The sequence below is a fragment of the Cyclopterus lumpus genome, chromosome 21 (assembly GCF_009769545.1).
Source record: "Cyclopterus lumpus isolate fCycLum1 chromosome 21, fCycLum1.pri, whole genome shotgun sequence".
In the NCBI taxonomy this organism is placed as follows: Eukaryota; Metazoa; Chordata; class Actinopteri; order Perciformes; family Cyclopteridae; genus Cyclopterus; species Cyclopterus lumpus.
In genome coordinates, this window is record NC_046986.1 from 9,858,124 (window position 1) to 9,870,221 (window position 12,098).

Here is a 12,098-nt window from a genome sequence, read left to right on the forward strand (position 1 = left end):
TTACACATGTAAACAGTTGTCAAATCCTTAACGACACATAGACACACAGTTGCAAATTACTCACACTTATTGCATGAGAGAAGTGGATGCAGAAAGCAGTTGCTATGCAAGTGGCAGTTATTGTTGTATATTATTAAAAAAAACACTAACAAATTTGAGACAGAAGCAAAACAATAAGAAAGACAGACGAGTGAGAGAAAGACGGCAGAACTGACAACAGCTGACGTTGTCCTGGTCTTTTATGATTGTTTTTACTCAAGTGAATGAATGAAAAATACAGAGCAGGAGAAGAAGGAAAAAACATGTAAATCAGTGAAATGTATTGTTTAAAAAAACCTTGTGGTCATGCTTAATCTACTGTTGACTGGACGAAGGACAAAAGAAAGGCACTCTCCGGGACAGTTGTCGATAAATCCAGTCAGACACATGTTTGCCAGCCTGGAGCCCAAAAGGTAATGACTGGACTGGTCATACAATGGTTACTGATAGCAGCACAACAGCAATCAGATAGCAGTGTCTGTTAAGCCTCTCCTTTGCCGCGCTATTAAACTGATTATTACATTATTCAAAGTGTTTGTCCTCCTCCCGTGCGTAGATTACCAAGTAAGGCACACCCAGATAAGCCTTCAGGTAGTCCAACACGTAACACAACGGCGGCAGTAAAAACAAAAGCCAAAGATTAAGACCTGTGGTGTTTGCTCCAAACACAGCTTTGCAAAGGAAAGCTTTGTCACTGCACCCACTTCTAATGCCAGAAGAAACCACAAGCTCCTGAACAACCCTCAAATCATATTTAGACTTGTGTTACCAGCTTATTATGACTCATTATACAGATACAAGTTCCCTTCTTGTTGAGAATTCCCACCCGAACTGATTGTGTTGTACATGCATGTCACTATGAAGAGATTAGACTGAGTAATTATCTTCTGACAGGTGAACAATGCTCCAGAAAAATTAAAGTTATCAAAGTGGGGCCACTTGACAGTTGACTTTGGGTATGAAAGACACATTGTAACTTCACCTGATTAAAAGAGGTATTTAATTGAGAACACAAAATCATAGAAGAACAAACTATTTTGCAAATGATTTAAATTAATTGAATTACTCTTGTTTTTTGTGTTTTCTATTAAAAAAGGGGTGTGCAAAACACGTCTGAAAAAGAAAAAAAACAGCAGCCCCCCCGGAGTAAAATCCGACGTATTTGTAGTGTTTGCACACTTTAAAAATGGTGTACATCTGCCTAATCCATTGACCCAGCAGCTACAGCCTGCAAAGCTAACGAAATAATCAAAGATTTCTGATACAGCGCACAAGACAAATATGTCAGTATTTACACAGCTCGATAGTCCAAACACAACACTGCCCAAGATCTAGTGCAAACAGTATTTATTCATAATGATTGCTTGCTTTTTGTTTGGGCTCACAATAAAAAGATAGCACTCTATTTACAATTTTCTTTATACATTATGGCAAAATATTAAGTCATATCACTAGGCTTTTTGACTGAATTGGCCTCTTGGACTTCACTTCCCTGCAGCGACTTTTGTGACACCAGTTTATTTAAATACAAACCCATAACTTCAACAAACAAAAAGCTTGTACCAAATGCAGAGCCACTATATTATATATTCAGATTAATAATTATCAGTTTTTTTATTCTATTTCTAGAAATTAAATTACATAAACAAGTCAATAATATTTGAAAATATTTGAATTATTTTATTATCATTTGTTATATAAAAATTGTAACATTTGAAATCGAAAGTTATCTTTTTTAAATTTATTTTTTACTTGATAGCAATAACAAACTATCGAGTTTTAGAACAAGCATATTATGGATGTTTGTAAAGTGGATCGAAACATGACAAAGTAAGTAACAGGCTGCTCTCTAGTGGTGAAATGTTAGCACAATAACTTCTACAGAAGAGCCCACTGGATGTTTACATCTCATAATCATATCATCACCCCTGTACAACCTTGACCATGTTATAAGGAAGTAATGAGTTATCAATCATCTAAATGAGAACTTGATGAAGAAATGAGCAACGTACCAATTGGATTGATATCAAAAAAGTGTACTGGGGTCCGAAGGATGGCATTAAACATGCGGTTGTGTAGGGTTTGGGCCGAGCTCACCAGGACATTAAAGAAGACCAAGCTGCGAAGGAAGCCGAACACGACTGAAGTGGCTGTTAAACCTGCCAAAAGCAAAGAAGAAATATATATAAGAAAACCACAATGCTATAATTGTACCTGTTCCAAGGTCAGCTATGCATTTAAAGTTCCATCTTCCAAAGTAGATATATTCCACTTAAGTTTTTCCTTCAATGATGATTTGTTTTAGTCTTCATGCCAATCTATTACTGTGAATACAAAGCCTGAAAGAGTGAAGAGGCTGGGAGTCACAAGGAGACATTCAGGGCAAAGCAATAGCAGAGAAGAAGAAAGGCACTGCTATCTCTCTGTACAGCTGAGACCCATGTACACATACAGCGGGCCTTGAAGGCCTTGGGCCACAGCCAAAGAACTCTGGATCTGTTCATTGAATGGCTGGCATATTCAGAGCCTCAACAGTACATGAAAAGCAATGTGCGTTCAGTGGGCTTCACCTGCGTAAACACCTAGGTACAGGTCAAGGTCCAGCTGCTGAGGGAAGCTGCCATTGAGGTGCTCTGTCACATTGATGTTCTTCTGTTCAGAGGCCCTGCAAGTCAGCCACAAAAGAAACAAAAATTCACAAGGACAAATAAACACAAGGAAGAAAGGACGCTATAAGATGAAGGCACAGTTTAGAACACATCCCTCCTATCCTGAAGCTCAAGGTCGCTTTCAACAAGTGACAGATAATGCCAAGAGAAACAGTTTGGTTCAGTCCTCTTTCATGAAATCATCAACCATTTCCAAGCTCAGAAAATGTCAGTTTGGCTTTAAAAAACGTGCTGTTCTCGAGCATTCGTGTTTTTCACAGTGTAAAAGAAAACAAAATCTCACCAGCAAGCAAGCCACCAGTCCTGTAGGACAAATGTAATCTAAACAAGCAGAATAAATGTCATGGATAAACAGTTATCAAGACAATGTATTACATCGTTCATTTCCTTCTGAATTTAAAGAATAGTAAAGATAAATTATGCGTTGTATTTTTCCAAAATTGATAGAAAAAACACACAAATGAATTGAAGAAAATTGACTCACATGTGCTAGGGCATTGAGTGAAATGAGGACCAAGAGGACCAGGAAGTTAGCGCCTGCCCTGAAATACTTCACATACATACGCAGGCCGACGTTTCCTTCTGAGCGGCTTTCCTCCCCCGTGGATTGCACTACCTACAGATAGACACTAGTGTCAATGCCAGTCTTCCAGCAACACTTCAGATCTGGCTGTAATGAGCAGCAGGGTAAGGGTGAGTACCTTCTGCCCTCTAGTGGCTGATCGAATGGAGAACAAGCCTTTCCCCCACAATGAGACTGCTATAAATGTACGCTTTCAGCTTGATGAAAACTGCTTTTGAGCAATTGAAGCCAACTATAAGCAATTTATTGTTTCAAATATACCTACCAGTGCAGGTGGCTCCGCTCCCTTAATCAAAGAGTAGCGAGAGGAGGAGAGGGAGGACAGAGAGGACATTGAGTTGTCAGAAAGCGTATGTGGGAAGTTGGAGACCGTCCCATGGATGGGAGTACCACCCTGCCTCTCCTCCTCCTCCTGGTCCTCCTCCTGATCCTCCTCCTCCTTAAGCAGGGAGGTGAAGTCAAGTCCAGAGCCCTGCAACTCACTGTAGGTCCCGCGTGCCACCATCTGACCCTGACAATGACAGAAAAAAACAGCACAAGAACTCACACACACAGCCATGGAAATGTCAGCATCTGTAAGTGATATGATATCTAAACCGAAGAAGGCCCCTGTCAATATGAGTATAAAGAACATGTACAGTATGTAAACAACATCAACATTATTATTCTACTTAATGACTTAAATGACTCGGATTCTAATGCTCATCATTGGTATCCACTGTCACTGTGAATCCAAGCTGACTACAGCTCATGTCCTTGAGTAACTACAAACTTTTTAAAGCAAACTTTAAGTCTGCAGGGTTTATTGTGTTTTATCATGAGATTCATTTTGGGTGTACTGTAGTGTTATCAAGTTTTGACACAAATTTGACATAAGGGATGCAACAAGACAGAGACTGTTAACAGAATTACACAAGTTATGCATAAGGTCATTATAAAAACGTACTTGGCGCATAATAACCAGCAATACATCTTTGATCGGCTTATTTGATACACTAAGATTCTGTTTTATCGTCACCTGAGCACCTCTCTTTACATGTAAATACAAACATAAACACACACCTGCTTTAGGACAACAATTTGATCTGCAGCCTTCAGATACTGTAGTTGATGAGTAACCAGGATACGAGGCTTCTTCCTTAAAAGTCCACAAATGCACCTGGAGAAAACAAATATGACAAACACCTGATTAACTGTTTCTGGATTTCTTCATGGTAAACAATGGGGAGATGTTAGAGACCAGACTTACTCCTCAAAGAGGTGCCTTCCCACCTCAGCATCCACCGCACTGAGAGGGTCATCCAGCAAGTATATGTCTGCATCCTGATATACTGCTCTAAAATTATACACAAATGGAGGTTATCTCTGTCACTTAGTAATACAAATGTGCATTGCTGCATAGTGATTTGGCACACCTTGCTAAGCTGACCCTGGACTTCTGTCCACCACTGAGGTTGGCTCCTCTGTCCCCGACCATCGCCAAGTCACCACCTGGCAACAGGTCCATGTCCTGAACAGGGTCCAAATGCAACCCTTACCAGTCATTCACAACAACTGGACTCACCACTAACACGTTTTTCTATTACCTAGACTACAGAGCAATAAAATGCAGCGGGGCATGTGATAATCAACAGTGATTCTCACTCTCTTGAGGGCGCAGGCTCTCAGAACTCTATCATACTTCTTGGGGTTGAGATCTTTGCCAAAAAGGATGTTGCTTCGAATCGTGCCAGGTAAAATCCAGGGCTGCTGAGAGACATATGTCAGCTCTCCTTTGACCTTGACCACACCACTTTCCTGACTCAGTTCTCCCAGGATGGCACTAAGGAGCGAGGACTGACATCCACAAACACAGAACAAAAGCTTCGATTTCAACAACAATTTTGAGAACCATATGGGAGATATGCCTAAAATCCATTTCTTTCCGAGAGTGACATATGAAGGTACCACTGGAAATAAGTATGGAACCGAACCAGGACGTAATTAGCTTAGCCTAGCGTTAAGTTGTTGTTCTGCAAGAAATTGTTACAGCACATAACTCCCAGTAAAGCCACACATTGTTTCTGTTTGTGTGATTTCTTGACTAACATTAAGAATAACTATATAGAAATAGCCAATCGTCTCGCTGATTGTCTCGTTTACTTAGGTAGCTCATATAAAGTCATCAGAATAATTTGTATCATAGTAACTTTAAACAAAAGAATGCATTCTGCTGCCTGCATAAAAGCTAACTATCTAGCATATAGCTGCCCTTTGGCTTGAACAAGAAATGATAGCACTCAGATACAAAAACAGGATTCATTTATGTTAAAAAGAAGAAATCTTGCTATTTCCTACTCATTATAACATCTTTGTCTCCATTGTGTCAGTCAAATCTAATGGCCCCAGTGACCTTTTATTTGGCATTCAACTTCTGGTAAAATAAGTCAAACCTCAGCACTGACTCAACGCTATACTGCATATACAACATTATATTATCAATAATTGAGTTACCAGTTAACATGTCTCAGATGTTTCATCGTGTGTGCATGACTACTAATCTTAGACGACAAAGAAGATCTGACCTTTCCAGCCCCAACAGGTCCAATTACCGCCAGGAGCTGCTCTGGCCTCACTGTGAAAGACACGTTCTGTAAAGTTGGAGCCTCTAGCATCTGTAAGAAAAGGTAAATGAACTAAAACACGTGTCATGTCGAAACTAATCACTAAGTCTGTTATTATTGGTTTTACTGACATCAACAGACCATTCTAGAGGCGCCTCACAATCTGTATAGCGACACTCTTTATCCTTACTTAGACCCTCTCAGGGAGATTTAAGGCATATTGCATGTGAGCAATATACAGATAGAAAGGACAGACCCTTTGTCACAATAATTCTTACCATATCCCAGGAGCATATTAAATCCTGAATATTCACTATACATTCCTTCTTTTCTACCATAGGAAGCCCCAGATGCTGAGGAGCAACTTCATCCAGCAGAAGCAAATCCTGAAAAGAAGAATCACATCCAGATCTGTAGTTTCTATTCTATTCAGTGATCAACACATACTGGGTATAAATATGGCCTCCGTCTGTGGTGCATTTACCTGAATCCTTCTAATGCTGATGAGAGACTCAGAAACCTTTTCTATGGCAAAGGGAAAGAAGAGCGTGATGGTGAGTCTGACCGCCCCGTAGAGGGAAACAGCCATAAACACTCTGCTAGCAGACAACTGGTTTCCAGTCAGTACGAAGATGCAGACGGTGATGAAGACGATGATCTTGCTGGCCACAAAGAAGGCTGCCATGTTCAGGCCACGCAGGTAGGAGCTTTTCATGATCTTGGAGATTTCCATTCTGTACAACAACGAGACATGTTGTCAGTAAACACTGTGTAACGTTTCAATCACAATAATGGCCAACATTTGTTTTTATATGCTTTTCAATTAAAGACCAGTGTGCAGGATTTAGGTGGATTCATTGGCAGAATAATATTCATTACTATGTTTTCACAAGTGTATAATCACCTGAAACTAAGAATCATTTTGTTTTTGTTTAGAATGAGCCCTTCATGTCTATTTAGAGAGATGGTCCTCTTCCCCAGAGTCCACCATGTTGCACCAGCATGTTTCTACAGTAGCCCGAAACGCACAAACCAAACACAGGCTCATGAGAGGGCCTTTAGCAATTTCACATTACCTGAAGACCTCTGTCTCTCCGACGCACTTGGAAAGGGAGGGGTGAGGGAGTGAACATTCAATTGGTTGCAATCTGCATCCTCACTGCTAGATGCGACTATATCCCACACACTGCTCCTTTTAATAAGAGGATATTACAACGACGTGTTAATAGATTTCAATGAAATTTGATAAAAATGGGACTCCAGGTTAGTTTATGGTGTACCTTCTGATCTCATCCACCAATGCAGCAAAAGGCTTCTCCCATCCATACATCTTTATAACGCGGATCCCAGAGATGACTTCGTTCATTGTGCGTATTCTGTCATCTGTTAAGACTGCGGTCTCAGCCCTGAAACAAGTGACACAAATGGCACAAATGGCACCAGTGGAACACACAATGCTAACCTAAAAGAGACAATAGTTTTCTTTATTTGATGAATCTGGCGAATGACTACAAACCTGAGACTAGAGAACAAGCGTCCGAACATAGTCTGTACTGGCATCAGGATAAAGAAGACAGCCATTCCCGCAAGGCATGATGGGCCAATCGCATACATCAACAATAATGTCACAGTTGCTGCTTGTATCGGACCAATCCACAGGAAGTGCAAATATAACGTTAGCTGTAAGAAAACGATGGAGATCAAAAAGTATATAACATGTAGGGTTGGCCGATAATTTAACGAGATCATTTATCATCTTTTGGTGGAATCGTATCATGATGACATATTGATACACAATACGTCACAATACGACACAATTACGTCATCTAAATTGATAAACACAAACACATACAAATCTGATTGCAAAGTCTGATTGCATTTAAGTTCTTATTAAAATGACAAACAGCTCAGTACTTTTCATTTGTACAAGTATTTATGGTTACTTGGACAATTTTTTTATGGAATTACCAGAAAACATGTTTGTACGGTGATTTATATTGTTATCAAGATAAGAAATTACTTATTTTTGACAGAAGGTTTTGGCAATATCAAGTCATACATTGTGTTCATATTATATTGAATGAGTCACATGTAAAATATAGAAATAAATATATAAACATGAGATATTTTCAGATAATTACCTCATCAAATTTGTTGACATCATTGGATAAGAGGTTCACAATTTGTCCAGTGGTAGTTTTGGCAAATGCTTTGCTGTTAAGACAAAGAGCCTTTGCAGAACAAAGTTGTTAAATCAAGTCATATGAAAATCGGGAATATGACATAAGGATATGAGGAATATGAGGATAACATTTATACACACATGAACCTCATAATGACTGACCTTCTGATATATCATGTGGCACATGGCCACACGAATCTTCATGCCTGCTCGCTGGACGTGGTAGAAATAGAGGTGATGAAGGACGGAGAGGATGATGGTTGTCAAGGAGATGCCAACAGCATAGCTGTACGCCTCATGGACTGCTGTGTTGGTCTGGTCATTACTCTCAAAGTACTCAATTATCTTCCCAAGTAGCACCGGCTGAATGACTTTGATAACTTCCTGATAGAAAATGAGATGGAGGGAAGATGTGTGGGTGTGCTGCCTTAAAACAGTTCTCTGTAGATATTTGGTTTCACTGTAATATTGCACTGTACCTCTATAAAGATGTATATTCCAATTTGTGCATATGATCTCCAATAACACTGAACAAGAACTTTGGCAAGTTTGGGTGGGCGCAGATCTTTTGCCGCCTGTTGAACCTCTCTGTTCCAGTACCTTTGAAAAGTGAAAAGAGAAGCAATGATTACTCCCAGTCAGTAATCTAAGATATTGATACAGTGTTAATCGCAATAATGAACTGTTGCACTAGGAAATGTTTCTGGAGAAAAAACACAAGAAACATTCAGTTGTACATATTTCCAGCAGAATAATGTGCTTGTGTGGATGTTTACAGACTAAGTATAGGCTATTACAGATTTCGGTGTGGCTGGCTGCGGTTTTACATGAGACTATATTTACTGATTTAATTATTTGTAGCAATGCATTGTAATGACACAATAATAACGATATTCTATTTTAGGCTTTTGGATTCGATTTCATTCTAATTGGATCTAACTTAGTTTTGTTGCTCAGGTTTCTCTCTTTACTGCCACAATGTAGAAGTACTTTCACCTTGGGTGGTGGAGGAGCTGATATTTTAAACTTGTCACACTTAGGTTATTATTAATTCAGTAATCTCTCATGTGATAGTTTGAGATGTATATTGAGATTGTTATGTGTATGCCATACGTAACATCTATATATAAGTGGGCTCCCCTCCAAGCAAAAAGTGACTCTGTACCTAAACCCTCAAAGGGGGTGTTTTGTCCCCTATTCAGAAGATGTCCAGGCTGAGAGGTGCCAGGTAGTCCATGAGTTTCTGGTTGGCTACTAAACACTTGGATGACGTCCCAGTGGAGAAGGATGGTACTCCAACATGGCCACTGCTCAGTATGAGAATATAGCTCTGATTGTTGTTTGGATGTAGTAGTTTTGAGTACTATGCCTTTGCTGAAGGGGTTGTCGTATCTTTCAAGCGGCAGTGATGTTGAAGAATGAGGATGAAGGAATCTCCGCGGACACTGTTCTTTCTGGTATAATAGAGTTTATTACAGAGAGGAATCACAGGTCAGGACGAGCGTCTAGATCGCTCGGAGAAGCTTCTCAGCCAAATGGAAGATCTACTGAGACTGCACCGCAGCTCAGTTATATACCCACTTTGTCGTGCTCAGTTCCTGAGATCCATAACGTCACTCAGGACCCCCAATCTAACCACTTATTTTCCAGACACAGAAAGGAGGATCCTATAACAAGATTTGGACATAACAGATGTGGTCGCACAAAGGCCTCTAACACATGACCTCCGGGCACAGGAACAGACCCCCCCTCCAACAGGTCATTTGTTTTGAGGGGCCACTGACCAAAAGTACATGTGAATCGGTATGCTGGAAATCGATCTTTTAAGGCAGCTGAGAATATACCTCAGGGTCTTAATTCAATCCCTTACCATTGTAGCTCCTCCCCCAGTCGATGTGACGCGTCCTCTGGGAGAACATTATACATGTCATCTTCTTCCAATTTCCTCTGGTACCCAATTCTGAACAAGGGATTCAGCCAACTGGAGAGAAGGTTACATGAAAGTAAGCTCAGTAGTTGAAAATAATAATAAACAGAAACTATTAAACCTAGTTTTAGCTCAATGAGAAAGCACTGAACATTTACATTCCACAGTGATACTTTGCAGTGTGGCCCAAACAATCATTTTCTAATTCACTATGAAAATTAATTGACTCACAGTTTTTGTATCTTTAATGTAGGTGCCAGAGTGCATACAAAAACATACAAATAGACTAACAGAGCTTGTTTATAAGAAAGGTGTCAGGTGAGGATCCCCCAGACTCCCGCAAGAAGTCCGGCCTAAGGCCCGAATCCATTTGATCTAATGAATATCATTTTGTTTATTAACTGGTCCCTGGCCTGCTGTCGTTATGCAAAAGTGACCCTCTGGGCAAGCAAGTTTAGTATCCTTGCCATATATTAACTTGTTTTGTAAACAGAAGTGGAATGGTCCATTCTTGTAGTACACTTCCAAAACTTTATACATTTACATAAAGTAATAAACGTATACATGTTTATTTCTGTCTCTTTACGTTGTCTGCGTATGCATGTCGAAAATAGTGCTACACAACTGAAGTTATTATTATAGAAACTACTTTTACTGTACTAATGAAACACTTTGTCATGCTCCATGTTGCTCCAGACATAGGCTACTTTGCGCAAGTCAGCCTGTTGTGATTTAAGACTACGGGGATATATTTACACCCAAGAGCCGGCACTCTCTCCTCCGTGGGGGAACAGTGTGGTTGATGTTGACGCACGGACGGATGCTCAGGCAGCGACCTGATATCACATCCAGGGGACAGCCCGTCTTTTCAATGGCCACTAACTGTCACACAGGAGAGCTCTCCATTCAATTAACGTCAAACACGGCTGTCACTGCCGGCCTGCGTTTCTTACCAGAAGAAAATCTTGGAGAGAAGATTAGCTGAAGCCGACGGATTATCCTTCACCTCCTTCCGCAGTGGTTCCATGCCCCCCAACAGTTAAAGCAACCCAAGGCCTTTCTCTGCAGGCTATGAGGCAGGGGGGGTATCGACAAAGACTCAGAGGAGTAAAACCCTGAAAGACAGCTGCTGTGAACTCCAATGTGTGTCAATATCCCACCAACAGACGTTCAGGACAGGATTACTACGCGCAGCCGGCTTGGCGTCAGTGTTGCCAACTCCTCAGTAAGGAAAGGAGCTATTGGCTGTCCTTAAAGTCGCTAGAAGTCGTCATCGCCTAATTTGTATAATTGTAATGGAAGCTGTAGGAGACAGGAATATAATGATATAGTAATAATATATAACCCTTTTTTGCAGTGTCAATTTCTTTACTCATTAATGGCAGCTTGCTTTGGGTGGAACTGTTACAAGGCTTTGCCTTTTGAATATTTTCTACAGTAAACATTCAAGAAAAAGTTAAAGTAGAACAATAAAATAAATTATGTAATTAACCCTCCTGTTATGTTCGTTTCTTAGGTACAGCAATGATGTTCCCGGGTCAATGTGACCCGGTGAATGTTGAATCATCCAAAAGTTGTCAGAAACCAAAAATTCCTAAGGAATATAGTTTGTACCTCATCACCAAAACCTTTACTAACAATTCAATTAGTTTTTAGAGGAATGGAGTTATTCACCCTTCCTTAGATCAGAGTTCAATTAGGATAACTGATTCGTTTAAATGAAAAATACATGTTCAAACAATTGTTTAGGTACTTTGGAAAGATCTAGATATAAATTGCATTAGTCTACCATAACATGTATTTCCTCCTAAATTTTATTTGCATTTTGAAACTTTTTTTTTTTCATGGGGCAGTCGTATGTATCTGCAGTGTGTACTGTTGGGAGGACTTCTCAGCAACCCTTTGGGATGTTTCGCCCCTCCTCTGCTAAGTGTGGGCTCAGTTTTCCTGAGGGGAAAAATAAAGGTTCCCGTCAAAATATTATTTGTATTTCTCACACAGGTGGGGTCGTTAGAAAGAGAGTGTGTGTGCGTCTGAGATTGGGATGAAGTAGGGTATGTGTCACTCTGTCAGTCAGTCAGACAGTCTATTATAA

The 12,098-nt window shown here is 40.1% G+C and overlaps 1 protein-coding gene across 1 annotated transcript in view; it reads right to left on the reverse strand.

The window, feature by feature from the left end:
• LOC117750368 (multidrug resistance-associated protein 4-like) overlaps nt 1-11,036 on the reverse strand; it is a 33,478-nt gene extending 22,442 nt beyond the window's left edge. The window contains exons 1-19 of the mRNA XM_034561557.1: nt 10,957-11,036; nt 9,947-10,057; nt 8,556-8,676; nt 8,239-8,460; nt 8,036-8,125; nt 7,411-7,574; nt 7,175-7,300; nt 6,379-6,628; nt 6,173-6,280; nt 5,856-5,945; nt 4,936-5,127; nt 4,707-4,801; nt 4,541-4,627; nt 4,354-4,450; nt 3,557-3,802; nt 3,193-3,324; nt 2,992-3,029; nt 2,610-2,704; nt 2,052-2,198 (exon numbers count right to left, since the gene is read on the reverse strand). Coding sequence (XP_034417448.1) covers nt 2,052-2,198; nt 2,610-2,704; nt 2,992-3,029; nt 3,193-3,324; nt 3,557-3,802; nt 4,354-4,450; nt 4,541-4,627; nt 4,707-4,801; nt 4,936-5,127; nt 5,856-5,945; nt 6,173-6,280; nt 6,379-6,628; nt 7,175-7,300; nt 7,411-7,574; nt 8,036-8,125; nt 8,239-8,460; nt 8,556-8,676; nt 9,947-10,057; nt 10,957-11,030 — 2,485 coding nt within the window. The 5' untranslated portion in view covers nt 11,031-11,036. The remainder of the gene's footprint in view (nt 1-2,051; nt 2,199-2,609; nt 2,705-2,991; nt 3,030-3,192; nt 3,325-3,556; nt 3,803-4,353; nt 4,451-4,540; nt 4,628-4,706; nt 4,802-4,935; nt 5,128-5,855; nt 5,946-6,172; nt 6,281-6,378; nt 6,629-7,174; nt 7,301-7,410; nt 7,575-8,035; nt 8,126-8,238; nt 8,461-8,555; nt 8,677-9,946; nt 10,058-10,956) is intronic.
• Nucleotides 11,037-12,098: the final 1,062 nt, after the last annotated feature.